The 22,405-nt window shown below is 34.2% G+C and overlaps 1 protein-coding gene across 2 annotated transcripts in view; it reads left to right on the top strand.

The window, feature by feature from the left end:
* Positions 1-22,312, top strand: part of LOC106060837 (centromere-associated protein E-like) — a 28,365-nt gene extending 6,053 nt beyond the window's left edge. The window contains exons 7-27 of one of the 2 annotated variants that reach the window (XM_056037585.1): positions 704-771; positions 1,001-1,066; positions 1,461-1,603; positions 2,025-2,154; positions 4,105-4,224; positions 4,321-4,440; positions 5,062-5,116; positions 5,300-5,363; positions 8,882-8,957; positions 9,089-9,169; positions 10,306-12,687; positions 13,476-13,538; positions 13,630-13,692; positions 13,960-14,011; positions 14,664-14,721; positions 15,119-15,207; positions 16,137-16,246; positions 16,639-16,728; positions 17,891-18,049; positions 18,808-18,948; positions 19,568-22,312. In XM_056037585.1, coding sequence (XP_055893560.1) covers positions 704-771; positions 1,001-1,066; positions 1,461-1,603; positions 2,025-2,154; positions 4,105-4,224; positions 4,321-4,440; positions 5,062-5,116; positions 5,300-5,363; positions 8,882-8,957; positions 9,089-9,169; positions 10,306-12,687; positions 13,476-13,538; positions 13,630-13,692; positions 13,960-14,011; positions 14,664-14,721; positions 15,119-15,207; positions 16,137-16,246; positions 16,639-16,728; positions 17,891-18,049; positions 18,808-18,948; positions 19,568-19,609 — 4,172 coding nt within the window. In that variant the 3' untranslated portion in view covers positions 19,610-22,312. Of the gene's footprint in view, positions 1-703; positions 772-1,000; positions 1,067-1,460; positions 1,604-2,024; positions 2,155-4,104; positions 4,225-4,320; positions 4,441-5,061; positions 5,117-5,299; positions 5,364-8,881; positions 8,958-9,088; positions 9,170-10,305; positions 12,688-13,475; positions 13,539-13,629; positions 13,693-13,959; positions 14,012-14,663; positions 14,722-15,118; positions 15,208-16,136; positions 16,247-16,638; positions 16,729-17,887; positions 18,050-18,807; positions 18,949-19,567 lie in introns of both variants that reach the window. The other variant, XM_013218848.2, reaches the window with a different exon arrangement.
* The last annotated feature ends 93 nt before the right edge of the window (positions 22,313-22,405 follow it).

Here is a 22,405-nt window from a genome sequence, read left to right as displayed (position 1 = left end):
TGAATGTATTCTTCTCAATTTATTGACTATTTGGTTTGGAGAAAGTTGCCTACTGTTGTGGGTCTGTCATTTGAATCTTTGTGAGTCAATGCTATTTGCAGTGTCATGTTCAAATTTTTAAAATTAGGTGACATATAAATGTCTAGTATGCAAAATATTAAAAAAAAAATTAAAATATTTCCACTTTGAATTTGGACATGCTTTATACACCAAATTGTTCAGAAATGAATACTGTATAATATTCAGTTATAAAAAAAAATCTAAAATTTTGACCCATGGGGGTGTGTTTAAGCTGTCCTTAAATTGAATCTTAATATTTAATCAGTAAAACAATAATGACAAAAGTTAATTGAAAGAATTGTTTAAAAGTATTTTATTTTAACATCAAAAGTATAAAACATCCAGAAAAAGAATTCAGATTATATTATATTGTTATCAAATAGTTTTTTTTTTTCTTTCATAATATCTATTAGAAATCTGTTTCAATAATAATACTTTATATTTCCATGGCAATTCAAAATTAGTTAAAAAATAAAATTATATAACTATTAGTGTGGAATATTTGGGCACATTGGAAAAATGAACTGTTTTACTTATAGTAAATATTGTATGAGATGTTTCTTTATTAGATATTTCTGCTTGTTGGCATTAATTCTATTATGCTACATAGTGCTTAAAATATTTCATCATATTTTAATATTAGAAAAGAGACATGTGGCTGAGACGAAGGCCAATGACTGCTCCTCAAGATCACACTGCATCTTAAGAGTAGTAAGTACCACAATCTATCATTGTAACAGTGTAGTGTCTTGATTGTATAAGCATCTTCTATATAAAGAGATTTTTAAAATTCTTGCAAATACTTTGAGTGTTAATTTAAGATTTAAAAACCACTGTGTTTTTTTGTTTTTTTTTTGTTTTTTTTTTAAACACTTGCTCTGCTCATATGATTGTGTTTTATTACAAATTCTTTTTTTTTTTTTAAATTTTGTTTTCTTAGATTATTGAAAGTCGTCTCAGGGATGATCCAGACTTGGAAAGTTCAGGGGTCTTTGTATCCAACCTGGCAAGTTACACATATTTTTTAAATCCTCCCATATTTTCTTCTTATTATAAATGAATCTGTTATTACATGTTATTCCTGATTTGAGTAAAAGGTGATCTCCCCTATAGTCCTTTTACTTAAGATGCATGTTGATAGATTATGTAAATAGTAAATAACTTAATAAGGTAATAGTAAGTGTAATCTGACTCCCCTAATTCTAGTTTATCTAGTCTAGCTAATATCATTGGTATTCTTCTAATGTGAAAGTTTTGCTACAGAACATATTAAGAAATGATCTTGTATGTATGTTTTCTTCTTATTGCTAAACTTGAAGATGCTTTCATTTGGGTTTGTTGCATCAACTTCCCATTCTTACTTGTGTGCAATAATTTAAAAAATGACTTTTTTTCCCCAGACAATAGTGGACCTGGCAGGTTCTGAAAAAGCCTCTGATAATACCAATTCCTATCGCTTCAAAGAAGGCTGCAACATCAACAAATCTCTTCTGACATTATCCCAAGTGATTCGCAAGCTCAGTGAGGCCTCTGACAATGAAAAGTGAGTTTCTTGTTACTTTTGGCTATTTTTACATAGCTGGTGAGGAAACCAGGACCACTGCTTGTGTTATCTTGTGTGATGTTTTCTGTAACTGTCAGGGTGGAGGATCTGGGCCTGACGGTAAATTTATAGCATAACATACTTTGAAATGGTTTAACTAACAAAATTTCTAAACATGTTCAATAATCAACAAACGCAGTAATGAACAAATACAAAATATTTAATGTAAAAATATTAGTAATGAGTAACAAGCCTTCAATAATTGATTGACAAAGGCATGATATTATGCAATGTCTTGGTCAGACAAAGATTATATGTTAAAATACTTAAACAGTCATGTAAAGACAAACCTGATAACTAAAAAATGTTGGTACAAATCAAAGCCTTAAACATAATAATATTTTCTTTCCCCTCATTTTAGCTGTTTTATAAACTATCGAGACTCCAAGCTTACACGCTATTTACAGAATGCATTGGGAGGCAACTCCAAGACAGCCATAATACTTACAATATCACCCACTTCTCTAGAGGAGACAGTATCGACTCTGAAGGTATCAGCACTGCTCGTATTTTTTTTCGTTTTGCTTAACCTTTTGATAGCATTGATATGACTCAATGTTCCTAAACTCAACAGAATCTAAACACTAAAGTTGCCTTCTAGTATCCTGAGTAACATATTTTGTATGAAATTGAACATGAAAATTTGCAAGTAGGTTTTCAATTGTAAACAAATAATAATTGTGGGTTCTATTTCACCCTCTCCCTGCTCCCACTTCAAGTTTTCCAAAACATTAAGGAATAAAAGCTTCAATGATAACAAGGTATTATATAATTTTCCCCACACCATGTTGTAGCCCCCACATGTCACATCCTCCGCATTTATTGCCATGTTATATGCTCATTTTAATTGTGAATTACGTCCCACTTATGCAGCCTTTGTCTCCTCTTCCCCTCACTTCCACCCATCTTGAGTCACAACTAGTTCACTTCTCTTTCACCCATTGCAAATATACAGTTCACTCCTTAACTAATACAGCAGATCTAGTCTGTTGACATTTCATTATTGTGTTTTTTTTTCTCTCCGTGTTGGACTTAATTATTATTATTATTAATTTTTTGTAAAATGAGACTATCATTAGGAAATAAACAAATAATAAGACTGTAATTAGGCCATAATCCTACTTGTTTTAAAAAATAAAAAAAAAGTTTTTATCATAACTATTAGGAAGGCTCTATTTTAATTGTTGTTTAGTTATTTATTTGCATGGGGTAGTGTTTGCAGTTTGGATTCAAAGGCCATGGCCATGGTGACATTGTTGTGACCACTGACCTGAAACCTGTACCACAGGCTTTGCAAAGCGCTTCAATATTGACACTGTCATCATGGGTTCACACATAATAAGCCAATGCTATGGCGTTCAAGTAACAATGCAGTCTGTACAGAGTCACAAAAGTGTGATTGGCAACACTGTTGTAGACTCCTTAGCCCATGCTGTAGGGCAAATACCAATTACTGAGCAGCCTGTGAGTTTCATTCATTCACTGGCAACAATAAAAAAAAATAGAAATCATTAAATGAATTGATCGCTGGGACAAGTCCCCAAAAAACTGTATGGAAGCACACAAGGTGCCCTGACTGTGCCACTGTCTCATATTTTGCATCTCACAACAAACTTTGACTCTCAGTGCTTCACTGCAGGGAGTAAAAGGAAATAGTCAAATATTCTTTTCAATTTACCAGTCTTGTTGATCTTTGTCTTGGTGGGACTGGACAAGTTGTTGACCTGTATGGGAACATACATGTACTTGGTTTAGCAGCAGGGTTTCTGTCCAAGGCTTTTGCAAGAGAAGATTTGTGCCTTTCAGCCCTCACTCAAATGGAGTTTGATGATGATGAAGATTATGTCTTAGGCTATAATTTATATTTATTTTTATTTAATAGTTAACCCCCCAGCTAAACTTTTAACAGCTGAACAATGTTGATCTGATAATGCTAACTCATAAATAGCACATTAGATGAGGCTTATATTTAATAGGCTTTAATGTTGACTTGTTAGGAACAGAATGTGTAGTAAAGTGGAACTAATACGAATTAGTAAGCTCCTATGCAGGCAAAGTTGGAGTGTTGCAATTTCCTTGCATATTTAATCAGATATTTTGACCAAATTACATTTGCTCTGGAAAGTTGGTTTTATCTAGTATTTAATTGCATTTCTAAAACATTTTTGTTTCTATTTGGTGCTCTCCATTCTATTTCTACCTGTGTAATTTGATTAGATTTACTCTTGACTGTCTTATAGAACATCTGATTGTCCATTGATTTAGACACACTGCCTTAGCCCTAATGATTTTAAATTCAGAAGTCATTTTGCTGCATTCCGTTGTACATTGGAAATGGTTTCTTCTTTCATTATTTATTGAAAGAATTTATGCTGAATTTTTAATATTTATTTTTGTACTTTTGTTCCATTATGAAAGAATTTTTTTTTTATATATGACAGTTTGGACAGAATGCTAAAAAGATCAAGAACATACCCAAGAAAAACGAAATCTTAAATGAGCAAGCAGAACTGAAAAGATCCTTAAAAGAAATTGAGAGGCTGAAAGAATGCATCAAAAAAGTGAGTCTCTTAAGCTTGTCCTTTAAACAGCTTTTAATTTGAGATTGATTTTATTGTTTATCTTTAACCTTTCCTGTTACCTTATCAATGTTTTAGCTGGAATCTACTCAGTCTAGCGATGAATTGGAGGAACAGAAAAAGAAACAAAAGGTGTTAACAGAAGAACTCCGCAGTATGCTCTGCATATCTTCAAAAGCATCAGACAAAAAAGAAAAGGTAAAGGAGTCAGCAAACTTTTTAAAAAACTATATCTCCCATCTATAATGGGTGAGGAAAATAATGTTGATTTGTTTTGATTTGTAATTGTGCTGGCTATAAGACATCCCTAGAGGCTGCTCTGCCCATGTCCATGTTTTTACTATACAAAAAAATGCTTAGTATTAACATGCAATATTTAATTACACCCATTTTCTTACTGAGCCTAAACCTATATATTAAGTAGGCCCATGAAAAATGCTTAAATATACAAGGTGGCAATGGCTACACAGTTAACACTTGATGAAGGGTTTGGAATGTTACTGTAGGTACCATAACTTTAACACTTTCTCTCCGTAATTATTTTTCCACGTTTTGGAAGGAATTCTTCATTTTGCTCATTACTATTTCACTACCTTGTTATGATTGGGCTTCAATAGCTTTGTTTTTTGTTATCAGAAACTGTTTTATTTGGTATAGAATTAAAGGGGAATGCATGCTCTTTTTGTATAATTTAAAGTCAAGTTTAAAAAGTAAACATTAATTTAATTTAATGAGGTCAAAATCAAGGATGGTATTTCTGATTAGGAGAGAAAGAGTTAATAGTGTGATTGACTGTGTCTTTTTTTTCCTTTTACTTAGAATCGCAGGCAGACTGTCTGTGTTCCACAGTTCTCGAGATTTAAGGCAGCTACTGGTGAGTGTAGTTACTATACTGATTATTTCCTTTACAACTATCAAAATAATTAGAAGAATGTGTTAATCTTTTTCAGAATTTATTGTGAGCATTTTTTTTTTCTTCTGTTTATTTCATTTCTTTTCATTAAAATATTAAAAAACATTATTGTTTTCCCAAATAAAAAAATCAACAAACATTTAGATGTGTACATATCACCTGTGAAATTGTCTCCACCAGCCAGCAGAATGCCTTCCAGCCAACAAGGGTAAGGCCTTAACAAATTTTATTCTTTGACTTTTGCATGTGCTCTTTCTGTAAGTGGTGGAAAATTTTCAAGCTATGTTCACCACTGGACTGAATCTCTTAGCTCTATAATAAAACTTTGCCATACCTTTTATATATTTCTCCAGAATGACACTTCTATTATCATTTAGATCAATAAGGCTGCCAAGAAGTCCCCAATGTCCAAAGCCATTGATAAAGCTCGCTAAGCTGATGAAAAAAAAAGACCGAAAGGAACCACAGACCGAAAGTGCTGAACGAAGATAGGCGAGCTTAATGCTGCCATATGGAAATGCCAGCTCAAAAAGGCTCCCGGGCCGGATGGTATCACCCCCGAAATGCTCAAGCATGTAGGGGGGAAAGGAAGGGCTGTGCTCTTGGCATTTGTAAATAGAACCTGGGTTGATGGTCATCTGCCCAGGGCCTGGAAATGTGCCACCATTATTCTTATACCAAAAAACGGAAAAGATGCTTCCACTGCTGAGGGCTATAGGCCCATCTCACTCACATCTTGTGTGGGAAAGATGGCTGAAAAAATGGTAAAAGAGCGTCTGGTTTGGTACCTTGAGAGTGCCCGTTTTATAGCTCCAGAACAGGCTGGTTTCAGGGCTGGAATGTCCTCTATAGACCAAGTCAACATCTTTGTGCAGAGCGTAGCAGATGGATTCCAAAGGACCAAAAGCACATATGTAGTCTTCATTGACTTAAAACAGGCATATGATAAAGTATGGCGGCCTGGTTTGCTTCTTAAGATAAGAGCTGTGGGGGTGCGGGGACGGATATATTATTGGATTAGAGACTTCCTACAAGAGCATACGGAAAAGTCTCGGGGGAAATGACCCTCGAGCACGGCCTCCCCCAGGGCGCCGTTCTGTCATGCATCCTTTTCACTGCCTTCATAAATGACCTACCGGCTCAGCTAAAATGTCAAAAGCTGCTATATGCTGATGATATTGTCCTTTGGAAGTCCGGAAGGAGCGCAACCTCTTTACAAAAAGTGTTGCAAGAAGATCTCCATATGCTCTGCTCATATACAAAAAAATGGAGGCTAGAAATAAACACCACCAAGATGGTCTTTTCTCTGTTCATGCTCGTGACTGGCATTCTCGGGCAACCTTTCCGGCTCTCCCTTAACGGAGTGGCTCTCAGCATGGAAAAGCTATCCAAGTACCTTGGTGTAACTTTAGATTGCAAACTAAAAATGTGTGAGCACATCCAGGAAATTGCAAGAAAGGCCTCAGGGAAACTTTGCATTGTGGGGAAGCTGGCATCCACGAAGTGGGGAGCCCGAGCAGACAAGCTCCAATCACTGTGTTTAGGAGCAGTCTGATCACAGATAGACTACAGCCTACCTGTGCAAATTTATACAGTCCCAAGCCCTAAGATTTGTCTGTGAAACCTTTAGGACAAGCCCAGTAAATGCAGCTGAAATAATGGCTAATGTAGGTCCACTAAACCTTAGGAGAGAAAGGTCAGTACTGACCTGCTTTGAGTGGTATAAAAGGCTGGATGAATACCTCCCAGCTAGAAAACTAGTGGATAGTTGGAAATGCAGAAGACGTATCCAGATGCAGTCTTTTATGCATCATGCCACTAGACAATATAATAAAGCTGGCCTCTCCGCCAACAGACAAAACATTAAACGTTTTCATCCCCTTCCCCTTGGTGTCGCCCAACAACCCCAGACATACGCTTGAATCTAATAGACCCTAATGCCACTAAGCTAAGTCCTTCATCTAACGACCTTCAAATTCTATCACTAGAGACGATTAATGCCTTCAAGCCCAGTGCTATTTTTGCATATAATGATGGGTTGGCATTGATAGATTCTGGAAGAGCAGGCTATGGAGCCTACATCGACTTTCTTGGCTCTTACTCAGTAAAAATTTTTGGACCATGTGGTAGTGTTTGTAGTGTTTTGATGCGGAGACCATGGCAGTCTGTGAAGTCTTAAAAGTCATTGACTCTCAACTTGGCAAGGGACATTTGAGGGCAACACAGATTGTTGTCGTCACTGACTCAAAATCTGTACTACAGGCTTTGCACAGCCCTGGACAATGGCCCCCCAATATCGACACTGTCATCATGGCATAAAGCAGCGCTATGGAACCCCTGTAATAATGCAGTGCGTACCGAGTCACATAGGTGTGACTGGCAACACTATTGCAGACTCCTTGGCCCACCAGGGAGGGCAAATTCCACCAACTGAACAGGCTGTAAGTTTTCATCATGCCCTGGCTATAATTCAAAAAACAGAAAAGGAAAAGTGGTTTGAGTGCTGGGACAAGTCCCAAAAAGCTTGTGGAGTCTGGGAGCGTATGAAGCGCCTGATCAAGCTATTATAGCACAGTGCAGGACAGGCCACTGTCCTGTTGGCTCATATTTCTCACAGCTAATGCCAAATTTCGATTCACAGTGCCCCCGCTGCGGGGAAGAAGAGGAAACTGTGCCTCATATTCTGTTTGACTGCCCCAGACTTGCTATCTCTGCCTCCACAGGCCTGGGAAACCAAAATTCTCAACCTGTATGGTGATATATACGCACTATGCAAAACAAAGTTTCTGTCCAGGGCTTTTGCAAGAGAGGATTTAAGCCTCTCAAGTCATCACTCAAATGGAGTTTGATGATGATGATGATTATCATTTAGAAACAGCATTTTTTTTTGTGGTATCAGCTCTCCCATCCTAAATGTTTTAAAAATAATTTTTCTTTTTCCTCCTTCTGTAAGTGTTTCAATTATTTAGAACTTAATTTTGAATAGTTTCCCTTTGTTAAACATCAAGAGTTTTTTCTTTCACCATGGTCTTTGAAGCAGGGAGCTTACATTTTCTTCTTCTGCTTTTTCTGATTGGTGTAACTTAATAATCTCAAGATTTCTGTTTCAAATGTTTTTGAAGGTGTTATTTATAAAGTTTTGTGTAAATATGGATAATTATAATACAAAAGAATTCTTATCCAATCTGGATCATGAAATATTTTCTAGCTCTACTAGTCTCTACATCTAGATGACTTGTCCACAGTAGGCGAGTTTTCATTTTTTATTTCGTTATCCAAAACTAAAAATAACTTTTGGTCCTTTAAAGATAAATTACTTTTTTTTTTAAAAAGGGCATGCATTTCCCTTCAATTCTTTACCAAATATCACATTTTTTGATAACAATAAGGTTATTGAAGTGTAATCATATCAGGGTATTGGATGATGAACCTGCCAAGTTAATAATTCCACCAGAAGGTGGAAAATACTTATAGCGAGAAATATTTGAACCCGGGCCTTGTACTAGACCAAATCATCTAACAATAAAACAAACTTGTGTGAGCACTAAATGTAACTTTGTTTTTTTTTACTTCTCTGAACCATATATATGTTCATTAAAAGGCCATATGTGTACTATATAATAGGTCAAACTCATGCACTCTAGCAAATCCAAATCTCTGCACACCAAAGAAGCAAAAGTTAGATAAATATGTTTTACATAATCAATTTTTACCTCTTTACTCCAGATCTCCAGAAATAGAGGATTTGAATCTTTCTTTTAAAGAATACGAAAAAATCTTTATCCAGGAAGATTCATTTAAGGTTGGTTGAACTAGAAAAAAAAATAACCTGTGCTCATAAAGTGAAAATAAGATCTCTTGTAGATACATTTTTTTTCTTTTAATTGAATAAGGAATCGGTGAAAAACTATGTCTATTTTTATTTATTGACAGAAACTCTATGATGTGATTTTTAAACTGCAACAAGAAAATCAAAGCTTGCAAGAAAGGTTGAACTTTATGAATCACTTAGAGGTTTGTTAGTGATAGCTAAAACAAATTAACACTTTTCACTTAAAGTTCTCATAAAACCAACATTAATGTACAATAACAATAGCTTTAAAATGAGTTCTTTGTTTGTGCAGCAGCTTTTAAACCGGATGAATAAAAAAATGACATGTTACTAATAAAAGCAGCACTAGGGTACTAAAGTAGCAAGTTGATAAAATTTGGTGAAGCATAAGCTCTTAAATCATTGAGATCTGAACTGCCAACCTTGACCAGGTACTAATCTAACATCTGACTGGATTATACAGGTTCCCCCTGAAAAAAGCTTCCAAGCTAGTAGAGTTATTTAGGCCTGTAGGCCTTATGTAACAAGGATAATGTGATTACAAGTACCTCCTCTATTTGTTTTGTTTCACCAGATTTTCTACCTTTTTTTCTGTCAGCAATTATTGTGCTTATGTTATATATCATATTTATTTGATTTAGGAGGCCTGGTGAATGCTTGGCTTCCAAACCAGGGATCCTGGGTTCAACTCCTGATGAAGACTGGGATTTTTCATTTCAGGATCTTTGGGTGCCTTAATTGGTACCTGACATTAAGTGGGGAAAAGTAAAGGCTGTTGGTCATTGTGCTGGCCACGTGACACCCTTGTTAACTGTGGGCCACAGAAACAGATGAACTTTGCATCATTTGCCCTATATTTCGCAAAGGGGAACTTTACTTACAACACTTTTATTTGTTTAACATTTAAGCTTCAAGTACCATTTACATTACCTATTATAAGAATCCCACTTTGTAAGCTTTCCTGTTTAAACGTTAACTAAGTGGTCTTAGATTTAGTGTAAAATGGTTCAAGTCCATGAGACAAAGATGTAAAGAAAGAAGATTTCAAGTGATGATTGTGTCACACCACTCTCTCAAACTAAAGAGATGTTTGTTGTTCTCAATTTTTGATGCAACAAAAACAAAAGTTTTATTTAAAATTATCTTTTGATGATGCTTAATTTTTTTTAAGTTTAAGGACTTCCATTTCACAATAGCTAAATTAGCTAAGATAATATTTTTTTAGTACCTATTGCAAAGTCTGAAAAAGGGAACTTTACTTTGATTTTAGTAAATCTAATTAACCAATGAATTGATTATTTTGTGTCTTTTGTTTTAGAACACTGAAGCCCCATCTCTGGTGTCCAATGAAAGTTTACTGGACTATGATGGTCCAGTGGTTAACTTCACTATGCCTCTAGACGAGTCCCTAATGGATGGCAACCCAAGAAGAAAGTCATTTGTGCACTGGCAAAATGTCACCCTGCGTGACCACAGCTGCTCCAAGCCCCCAGCAGTGGACTGCATCAGTGAAGGGGAAGAGGAGGAGGAAGTCTCTACAGAAAGTACTGCTACTGAAAATCAAAGTCTGGACTTGGAAACCAAGATGGTGTCAGAGGAGGGAAAGCTGGACCAGAAGATGAAGGAATATATTCAGCTTAAGGATTCTGTGGAAAGTAAGATAGAGCAGCTTTGCTACCTAGAACAGTTAAGAGATGAGATAGAGGAGCTGAAGGATGAGGCTCAAAAAGAAAGAGAAAAAGTTGTCGATGAAAGGAACAAATTTGAAGATGAAAAGAAGCAATGGCTTGAGCAGAAAGAAGCAGAAACTGCTCGGTTCAGTGACAAAAATGTGATGATTGAGAATCATAAAACAGATTTATATTTCAGAACTGAAAAAAGAGACATTGACATCCAGACAGACATGAACACTGCAAACGTATTCGATGAGATAAGAGAGGGAAAGTACTTGAGTCCAGAAGAAACACTTAGAATAGAGGAGCTGAAAGAAGAGCTTATTGCCAAAGAGCTTCATTTGAGTGAGTTAAAATATGCGATGGATAAGCTTGAGAGTGCTATCAGTCAAGAGAGGAAAAGCATGGAGCAGATGAAGCAAGAGTTTGCTAACAAAGAGAAATGTGTTCAACAGAAGACTGACCAGCTGAAGCTTGAAGAAGAACTTTTAAAGGATAAGCTGGATGAATTGATCTCTAAAGAGAAATTGCTGTCACGCCAAAAGGATAGTGAAATAGAGCTAGAGAAAAAACTGTTGGAAAGTCAGGTCTGTGAACTTGAGGAGAAACTCCTGGTGTTAAGCCCAGAGACATGTTTGATGTTTGAACAGGAAATACAGACAGATTTATTTTTGGAAGAACTCAGCCAGTTGCAAAAAGAAAAGCATCTTTTGCAATTAGAGAAAGAAAAGGTGGAAGAAATGAAGAATGAACTAGCTACCCAACAGTTCTTATACAGAATGAATCAAGAATCTCAGCAGGAAGAGGAAATTTGTCACAGAAAAGAGAACATGTTAGAAGAAAGAATTATTGAACTTGAAGAGAAATTGCTGGCCGCAAATAAAGAAAGAGGTGAAATGCTTGATATGGAAGCCCAAACTACTGAGCTTTCTAATTCATTCTTTGAAGAAATAGAGGAGATAAAGAGACACAAATTAATAAGATTAGTTGAGAATGAGGACCTTGAAAAAAGAATAGAAGACTTGAAGAACCAGGAAAATGAATTGAAAATCAAAGAGGAAAACCTTGAGAAGTTAGCACATCATGTGGAAGCCACTAGAGAAGAATTAGCAGAAAAGGAATCACAACTGGTTCAAAAACAAAGTCTTTTAGATAGACTGAAAGTTGATCTTGAATCACAGATGTCTAATATGACAGAGAGAGAAAAAGACTTGGTGGAGCAGGAAAATGTGTTCAAATTTAAAGAGGATGACCTTGAAGCCAAAAGAAAAGACATAGCTGAAAAAGAATTAATTCTGTGTCAAGAACAAAATCACATAGATAGACTGAAAGTTGATCTTGAATGCCAGATTTCTAATATGACAGAGAGAGAAAAAGACTTGGTGGAGCAGGAAAATGTGTTCAAATTTAAAGAGGATGACCTTGAAGCCAAAAGAAAAGAAATAGCTGAAAAAGAATTAATTCTGTGTCAGAAACAAAATCACATAGATAGACTGAAAGTTGATCTTGAATGCCAGATTTCTAATATGACAGAGAGAGAAAAAGACTTGGTGGAGCAGGAAAATGTGTTCAAATGTAAAGAGGATGACCTTGAAGCTAAAAGAAAAGAAATAGCTGAAAAAGAATTCATTCTATGTGAAGAACAAAGTCACTTAGATAGATTGAAGATTGATCTTGAATGCCATATTTCTGATTTGACTGATAGAGAAAACTTAATCCAGCAAGAAGCTGATCAACTCAAACTTCAAAAAGAAGAGTTAACCCTGAAAGCCAAATTCCTGGAAGATGAAAGCCAGTTGAAAAATAAAGAAGACATGATCCACAGCGAGCAAATAGAACAATTAAATGCCCTGCTTGAAGAAGCCCAAAATGCCCAGAACTTTCTCACCACTGCTCTAGAAGAAAGATCTCAGGAGTTAGAAGAGGCTATTGAAGAAATAGAACATTTTCAACAAAAAATAGAATGGGGCAAAGGTGTATTAAATGAGAAAAATCTAAAAATAAAAGAGGCAGAGGAAACTCATCAGGTTGGTTAACATTTATTATTTAGCTAGACTTATGTTTAGCCTAAAAATGTGTCATTATATATATATATATATTGTAATGGGTGCGTAGAAGTTGGGACTAATCATCAGGAATATGGGAAGTGTGATCGAGAGGCTTAGTGTGCTTGAACTTGGCTTGGCTACCTATGAAGGGGGCTCGAAGTTCGATACCCGACTCTGGCAGAGTTGTTTACTGTGCGCCTGAAGGCATCACGGAAAAACCTTCTCCCCCTAGATACCCCCTTCCTCCCACTGGTCCACAACTGACCAAAGCGCTCTGAGCATGCTATAAGCATGAATGTAGCGCTACATAAAAGCTATAATTTATTTAGTGATGTGACAGTTCATTAATAACTTAGAAAGGAGACAGATTAATGGACAAGAGACCCACTTGAGCAGTGGTTAGGATAAAGACATATTTTCTAGAACTAGCGACATTGGACTGTGCCCTTCTTCTTGGAATAATTTGTTGAGTTCCTAAAGAGAGGCTGTTTTACTCAAATCATATTTTAAAACAAAATTGGGAAAGAATCAGTTGCATTGCTTGAAAGTTTCATTAAAAATCAGGAGCTAGAAGATAGAACAAAATATAAAAAATCTTACAGCATTAGAAAAATAGATTTAAAACTGTATATGAGAAAAAAGTCCTTGTAATCACAACAAATTTCCATAAGGATCACTAAAGCAGTCTTAGTCTTATCTTGGTGCTATGAGATTGTAACTGTGCTTCAGGACAATACGTTTAATATTTGAAATTGTTCTCTCTTCAGAAACTTCAAGCCCAGTTGACAAAGATGGAGGAGGACATGGACACCATGAAAGCTTCAATAGCAGTAAGTTCTATAATAAAGTTTGATACAGAAGTAAAAGTTTAAAAATAGAAATTAGCCATATGGAGTAAACAAAACATTTTGTATTCCTCAGAACCATGAATCTCAGCTGGCTGCCAAAGAAGAAGAATTGCGAAGAGGGAAAATGACTATTCAGGTGAATTTCTTGAGGGAATGATCCTAAAAAAAGTCTTTGTAGTTTTTAAACACAGAAAAAACAAGAAAAATAAGTATGAAAACAGGAACAAAATATTTTGCTCTAAAGCTTTGAACAGTTAGCTTGAAAGAAGGGTACCTTTAGGAACAATATTTGTCTAGATGGAAGGGCACATTTTTAAAGTTCTTTAATGAGGGGAGTGGATGTAAAATAAACCTTATTAAAAAATTATAATTGGTTAAAAAAATAATTCCTTTTGATTTCTAGAATATTGAAAAAGACATGCAAGCTTTACAATCTATGTTGAAGCACACAGAAGGTAAGACTGCCCTATTACTAACAAATATTTTATTGTAACTTTCAGAAATAAATTTGTTTAGTTGTTTGACATAACATTCTGATAATAGGAAATCTCTAGCTCCGGTTCTAATGATAGTCCCTTGCCATTAACAAAGTCAGAAGGTTTTGACTTTGGTTTGTAAAAAGATTTATGTGGTATTTGTAATGCTTGCTCATGGAAAGTAAATTATATAAGTAAAAAAGTCCGAATGACCAGGTAGCCCATCCATACCTGGTTGTCATTGTAGGCAGAAGGCTTTTGGGGGGGAAAACTATCTGATAGGAAAGGGAAGTCACATTATTTTTCTTGTATGAATTAAACACTTTAAAAGTTCAAAAGTATATCATTGTAAACTATTACAGTGCAATAATACAAAATATATTAACATATGCAATAACTTGTTGGCAAGGATGCCCCACATCTAGCCTATGACACTTGTAGTTGTATAAATGTATAGTCTTATTAAGAGAGCGTCAAAAAACCAGATAGATAACTTTTACCCTCTACAACTATGTGAGATCATCTCAAAATGGACAAATTCTGTCAGTGAAAAAACTGACAAAAACCGACAAAAACATAACAAATGCATTAATAGTAATCATTGCAATGTATTTTTATATTTTATCGCTAGAAAAGAATAAAGAGCTTCAAATGGAGAATTCTTCATTAAATAAAAAGGTTAAAAATCTGTGAGTATCTGGTTTTAAAGTTTGTTTCTTTTTAAAATAATTTAATAAATATTTTTTGTTTGTTTGACCTACTATCATTTTACAAACATCCATAGTTTTCGGATCAGTGCAGATTATCAATTTTTTTTGTCAGTGGACTATTAACTTACTACTTGTGATTAGTATTTTCAGCATCCTCATTAAATTTTTCAAATGTTTGCTCTTGTATCTTGAGTAATAACTTTTTTTTTTAAATCCTCAAAAATTTTGTCGTAAGTTGTTCAAGTAGTTACTAACTCCTAGACCAAGACCATTAATGTTCTTTCTGTGTCCACTTCTACTTTAGTAATGTTGATGATTTTCTGTTTATACTTTGTTTCCTTTTTCTAATCTTGTTAAATATTTGATCTTGTTGTAGCAAGGAAAGCAATGAGTTGGATCGAAATTATTACCAGAGAGCCATCGACAACTTAAAGAGGTCTCACAACTTTAATGTGGACGGCTCATGTAAGTGTTATTTAGATTAGTACTTCTACTTCAAATTTGAAAGATCTTCTTAGAATTCACACAAAAGAAACTTATAAGGAAAATAAACAAGCAATAACAATGAACCATCATTCATCTTGTTTATATTGTGTAGTTGCTAATGGCTCAAACCTATGAGCTTTGCTACTTTATTTCAATTCTTTTTTTAGCATTATGACTTTTTTAAAATTTGATACTTTGAAACAAGAAAACTACAAAATAAAACAACTTAATGAAAACAGCCCAGCTACTATTCTCCCTATACAAACTCAATAGCTTTAAACTAAACAAGAAGATCTTAGATAATTTTTATGGCGCGACTGCTAACATACTGAATAACTTGTTGGCAAGGCAATGCTTCATCTAAACTGTTGCACCGCTTAGAAAACATTATAAAGAGGGCATCAAAAATCACACGCACAACATTACCATATTTGAATGAGCTTTATGAACAGAAAAATCTGACAAATCTTGGAAGACAATAGCCACCCACTCCATCATAACTATGTCAAGTCGTCGCAGAGTACTACTGACTACTGTCAGTCAAGACAAGAACAGAGCGGTACAAAAATTCATTCCTACCTTACTCGGTCAGACTATATCAACGCCATCCGTTGATCAGGAAACATGAGGGCCAAGATGCATGCGTGTAATCGCTGAATGAACTCTTTAAGTTGTGTCTGTTCTATTTATGTGTATGTTTCTGTTGTGTTGTCTTTATATGATCATGGATAAATAAAGCAGTCTTAGACTTAGTCTAAAAAAAAATTCCTTCTGTGTTTATTTAGAGCTCTGTAGTTTGTAAAGTCCTTAGTCTTTACCAAAGTCAAATGATCAAGGTAGAATAATTTTGTTTGACTTTTCTGGAATAAAATTTTAATTATTATTATTTTTTTGTTTGTGTTCAATAGTTCTTGAGCAGAAAGCTCCTGAAGTGCCTGAGATTCAAGTAAAAAAGAAACTGGAATTAGAATTCAGCCTCCAGATGAAAGAGTTTGAAAGGTCAATATCTGGCAAAGATGTAAGCATCAAAGATACATGTCTAACTGTTGTCACTGTAGAGGAAACTGTAACGTTAAAAAAAAAAATTCCTATGCTTTTTTTTTTTTTTTTTTTTACAAACCCTGCTTTTTTCTTAGTTCAATGATTCTTCTCAAGGACTCAGCATTAATAATGTTTAATTTTACTTGTTTAGATTTTAATCTGTTTTTATAAGTCAAGTTTACGTAACCCTTTTACTAATATGGAATTCTTGAAAGGTTTAAGAAATTCTAATTTATCATTCTTGTAATGGTCATTGTATTTCCTTTGAACACATGTCACTGAATATCTCCGCTACACCACCCTGTCATACATATCCTTTAAATAGTGCACGCAATTATTGTAACAATACACGTTTCATTTATCAATCAGAAAAAAATAGATGAGTTAATGGAGGAAATAACAAAAGTAAAAGAGGAACTTCATCTAGCCAGGTCTTCATCTGTTTTAAAAGACAGGAATGTAAGTCTATTTTGTATGTTGCATTTTTTTCCCCTTCACTTAACAATTGATTCATCAAGCAGACTAGGGATTACTAAGACACTCCATTCTCCTGTATTTAACCTTTTTTTTGTTTCTTTACGGTGCTGTTTGTCCATTTAAGAAACTGGTGAATTCTAGGAGTCAACCTTTCATTATGTTGATCCCCTCACAGCTTAAATTCAATGGCACACCCTTAAATCTTAACAAATGCATCATGCCCACCCAGTTCAGAAGGAGGCTTTTTATAGTAGCACCAGCCTTAACATTGGGCTCTACTCAACAAAATCTACTTAGACAAATTCCTTTCTGTCTTTTCAATTTTTTCCTTACATTTTAGTGCTGTTCTGTGGAAGCTTTTAAAACTTCATTGAAACATTTAGAACATGCACCAAAATTAAAAACTCCACTCTCTTGATGGCTAGCCATGCAGCTTTTGCCATTCAGCTGCACATCCCATTTATAAGTAGAAAAACTCCTGCTCATGAAAACTATAGACTGAATAGATTTTAAAGACATTTTGTAACTAGTATTTGTTTCACAAAGTCATTGATGCTTCTTAAAACACTTTTTTTTTTAACGTATTAATAGTCTATTAATTTTTTTCTAATGATTCATTTTAACACAAGGATGTCTACCTGGTCGTGTGGTATGTGCTCTGGACTGTCATTTGATGGTCACACTGTTGACTTACTAGACTTAATCCTTTTGACTCCCAGAAGGGCATAGGGTTTTAACAGTACCACTCCATGAGTGTCTGTTCTGGGCAACTCCCTCAATTGAGTCTATGTTGATGTTGCCATCATGGCTGCCTAGCCATGTTCTATGTGCTGTGTACTGTTGTTAGATCATCATGTTGGTCCTGGGTTTTCAACCCTACCCACTGCCATCCCTTGCTGTTCTGTGGGAGGTTTGGGCTAGGGTGTAATTATCTTCAAATCTGAAGGAGCATCTGAAATATTTAAAACAAAACATAAAATAAGAATAAACTTGCTTCATAAAAAAAGCTGTGTCAACTTGTAAAAGAACAGCCCACAAGACTTATGAATTCAAATAGCTACCATGTTTTGTTTAATAATAGAGTTTAGTTTGCTTACACATGCTTTCACATAAACTCTGACATTTATAAATCTACTTTTAGCAGCTCCAACGTTCTGAGAACATTCTAGAAACTAAGAAAGAGAGTGAAGTCAGCAAGTTGCAGGACAGGATTCTATCACTGGAAAGAAAGTTAGAGGAAGCCGATATGAAAAACTTAATGATGCACAAAAAATATCAGCAGCTGAAAGTGAAATTTGCTGAGGTATTTACCTAGTTTCAGACTCTTGATTTAAAAAAAAAAGTCACACTACATACAAACTAAATTTGTATGCTGATTCGTTGCTTAATTAGTTCATTACAAATATATTATGCCCAACACTTGAATTAAACACTCACACACAGAAACATAGACAGCTGCTTTAATTATTTTATTTTACCTCATATTATTTTTCTTCATTGTTATCCAATGTGAGTGAGTTTGCCAAATTATTAGTAATCCTATGTTAATCATTTTTTTGAGCAATGACCTTTTTTTTCTTGCCTTTCTCTGTTAACAAAGTACAAAGTATGGTACAGGCTTGGAGAAATGAGTTGCATGAGTCCATACCATATTTGTAACTGATTGTCCTGATGGAAAATCAAATTTGAATTTGGCCATGTCAGCACTATTGATAGGGGTTAGGACCATTGAATGTGTGTGTTATCTTACTCAAAATTACTGAAAGGAAATAGACTATATACATTCTATATATTTTTAACATTTTTGCTTAGCATATTTCTCATGCTTAGAACATGATCATCACCCATTTGTGTGTGTGTGTGTGTGGAAATGTAGGGGAGGGGTATTTGGGTTAAGGTTTTCTGTACTGATTTAGGCGGCCAGCAAACAAAACTCAGTTGGGTTTCAAACTGAAGCCTCCTTGTAGCCAAGCAGTTTATGCCACTGACTTGTAAGAACATATTCTTCTTGTTTTCATATCAACACAATTGTTTTACACTTTATTGTTATTTTTTTTTTAGTCCTATAAATTGGGTGCTGCTGAGGCATTTCAAGAATTTCAGAGTACTGTGCCCATGCAAGGAGGTGCTGTTGAAAGTTTCAAACTGGTGAGCCTGGAGAGAGAAAACAGGCATCTTCAGAAAAAATTGGCTCGGTTGGAGGTAATTATGCACAGAATAGTGATGCTTTACACTTTATATATTTATATTTCGCTACACACATTATATCACCCAATTATATCACAAAATAAGGACAACAAAGATTAAGACTATTAAGGTAAATGTCCTTATTATGCATTACAAAAAAGTATTGTCAATGTACTGTGCTCTCATCTGTAGTATTTTAATTTTAATCTGCCTGGTTTGGTAATCTAAACATTAAAAATAAACTTAATACAGCCTTAAAAGCTGTTAGTATGATCATTGGCAACAAACAAACCATACTTGGATACTTATTCAAGGAAAACATTAAGAAAATTAGAAAGATTTTAAAGATAAACACCCTCTGGATCACAATTTTAACATTTACTATCACATGGACAATATAAATACACTGATCACAAAAACAGACAAACACTCTTTATGTTCCCATAGCAAATTAATTATTGAATAAATTCCAACTTTAGATTTTAACTCCTAGTATTGTGTTGAAGTGAACTGGGCAATGAATCTATATAATGTATTTATTCATTACAGTTTAGAAGCTATTAGAACATAGATCTTCATTAAAAATATTTGCTAAGTATTTTTTTAATTCTATTTTACTGCTACATTTTTTCAGGAAGAGCTAAGAAAAGAAACAAAACTGGCAAGAAATGAATGAACAATCTTGGAGAAATAAAAAAATGAATGAACTAACAACATCCTTTAAAAAGAAACCAGTACAAAGTAGCAGTACAAATAGCAGTACAAAGGTTCTGTTTATACCAATCAATGGTTCTAATTCAAATGAAAGCCACTTCATTCTCCCTAAAAAATGCAGTACAAGAGATACAGTACATGTGAATATGTCAATGATTGGTTGATTCATACCAGTATTTGAATAACATATATTTTAGTTTGATGCCCAAGATTGGCATTGACTCTGGACAAAATACCTGTGTTCATACACAGTTTGACCCTAAAAGAAATGTCGAGACATTTTTGTCAAGATTTTCAAGATCAAGCTACTACACTCTTTTAGTAATTAAGTTCTACAATAGAACTTAAAAAGATGTTTATGGAAATTGTCTGAAATTTCATTTCACTGAATAGACATTTGTTTCTCATAAAAATTGTGCAATTGAAAATGTCTGTTCCATGTGCTTTTATATCTAATATTTATGAATATATATATAGAATATCCCCTGCTTATAAGTATGCTTTATTGGAATATGTTTGATGTCAATATTCAATATTTGTAATAAACTGAGCAAGAGGTGTTTCACTCTAGTAGTTTAGATTTTCATATGTTATGAACTAGAGGCCTTAAAAATATTGACTACTATTGGACAAATTTGTCATCACTGTTGATGTAAAAATAATGTAACTAGGCCTCAATGTTTCCTAAATGGAGTAAAGAGAAAGAGCATCTACATTGAACCGTTGGGGCACCATGCAAGATTTGTTGACCGTCTTTCTCCATTCTTTTGCCTTAGTTAGAACCTCGTTCAATGGCAGGTCCATCCATTCTTTTAAGTTTCCTTTTTATCACTTTCTCTGTCTCCCTGTTCTTTTTCCTTCATTCTTTTTTTGATTTTGTCCCATTTACTTGTCATTCATTTTTTTCATAAGCTGTGTCCCTTCAATAACCTTTCAATGATATAAATTATTCATGTGTACATTCTTGACCCTACAAGAAGAATTTTATAAAGAAATGAATGACTCAAATGTTTGTGAAGTGCTGTGAGTAAGGAGGTAGTATAAACTTGCCTTTGATTATTTGATAAATTTGATTTTTAAAGTTTGGATGATTTAAAAGAGGACAAGGGTATTAAATTGGAAGGTAGAATTTACACAAAAAAAGTTTTTGACTTTGTATATTGTGAATAGACACGTTTTAAAAGCAGTGAATGGGGCATGATGGCTGAGTGGTAAAGCACTTGGCCTCTGAACTAGATCTCAAGTTTAGAATTTGAACTGTGAGATTCTTAGGATGTCCACCCAACTCCAATGAATACCAGCCACGTTGAGAAGTAAAGGTGGATGGTTGTTGTACTAGCCACATGACACTGTAATTAATTGGTCATAGAAAAAGATCAGATTAACATCAAAGATGAAAGGTAACTTAATTAAACTTTCAGGAAATTGTGTGGGTATTTCCACTTGTTTGTGTAACACTATTATACTAGATGAAGACATGATTGATTAGTTAGGCCTAATGACTACAACCTGACAGTTTATTCAATTAATTTTTAGAAAGAACAAAAAATAAAAAGCTAAAATATTTCTCCAATTTTGACACAAATAAACAAAATTAATATGACCATTTTTTTAGGAGCTTGTAGGCTTATAGGTATTTAGGCATGGTTGTATTTTACAAAGCTGCAACTTTATTAATACATAAATAAGCCATTCTATTTTAAATATGTACTGTAAATATGCACTGTACATAAAGAATTTGTAGAAATAGCTATTTGTTCTTCATGTATAGCCTTGAATCTTTTTTTTTTTTTGTTGCTATTTTGATTTATCTGAATAACTTGTATGATAAACTAATTGTATAATGTGTTTGTAAATATTCATATCAGATATTCTCTTTTACTGTTTATTATGACATAGTCTTAAGTTTAAGGAAGAGGGAAGTTGTTTTTTTATGTATCAATGCAGACCACGAGTTCTATTATAACTGTCTGCCCTGTCTTTCAGTTTTTCTTGGGGCCATCTTGGTTTCTTTGTGGCAGTCTGTATTTATATTTAGTGTATTCTTGCCATTTTATGCCCAAAATGGAGCCCAGACTGCTTTGGTTGAATCCTTCTAGTACCCTTAAATGCTTTGCATGTATCAGCCAAATATAAGAGCCATATAGAAGTGCTTTGGGCACCACTGCTTGGTAGATATGTAACTATATTATCTATCATGTCATTGCAGAAGTGTTGTATATAAAAACATTCGTACTGAAGTTTAACTGCCATTAGTTAGAATCAATATCTTAAATAGAATAGGGTGTAATTTTTAACATTAAGCCTCAATATCTTGAACAGAATAAGGTGTAATTTTTAACATTAAGCCACAGAAATGTGACCCCACAATGACTATGCTACTACTACTCTACAAGTAGTAGTTATTATTTATACTTTTTGCAATCAATTTTATTGTTAAAGGCCCATAGCACTATTAGATTTATGTTAGCTTAGTGCTATTGTAATATGTGATTTATATTTGCTGAAATTTTATTGTTTTCTCCTTTGTTTAGTAATATTATTTATGATTGGATTAACATGAATTGGTTCTGTTACTTTTCATAATATTTGTCATTACACTGCAACTTTGCCTTACTGAACAAAATGTTCTAATGAGTGAAAATAAAAGTAATTTATTTTCTCATCTTGTTTTCATGTTTCATCAATTTTTTCTTTTACTTGGCAGAAATGACAACAGATTAAGAAGCATCACAAAAATTATCTTGGGATATAAATA

Source organism: Biomphalaria glabrata, chromosome 8, assembly GCF_947242115.1.
Source record: "Biomphalaria glabrata chromosome 8, xgBioGlab47.1, whole genome shotgun sequence".
NCBI classification, from domain to species: domain Eukaryota; kingdom Metazoa; phylum Mollusca; class Gastropoda; family Planorbidae; genus Biomphalaria; species Biomphalaria glabrata.
This window is presented reverse-complemented; position numbering and strand designations above follow the sequence as displayed.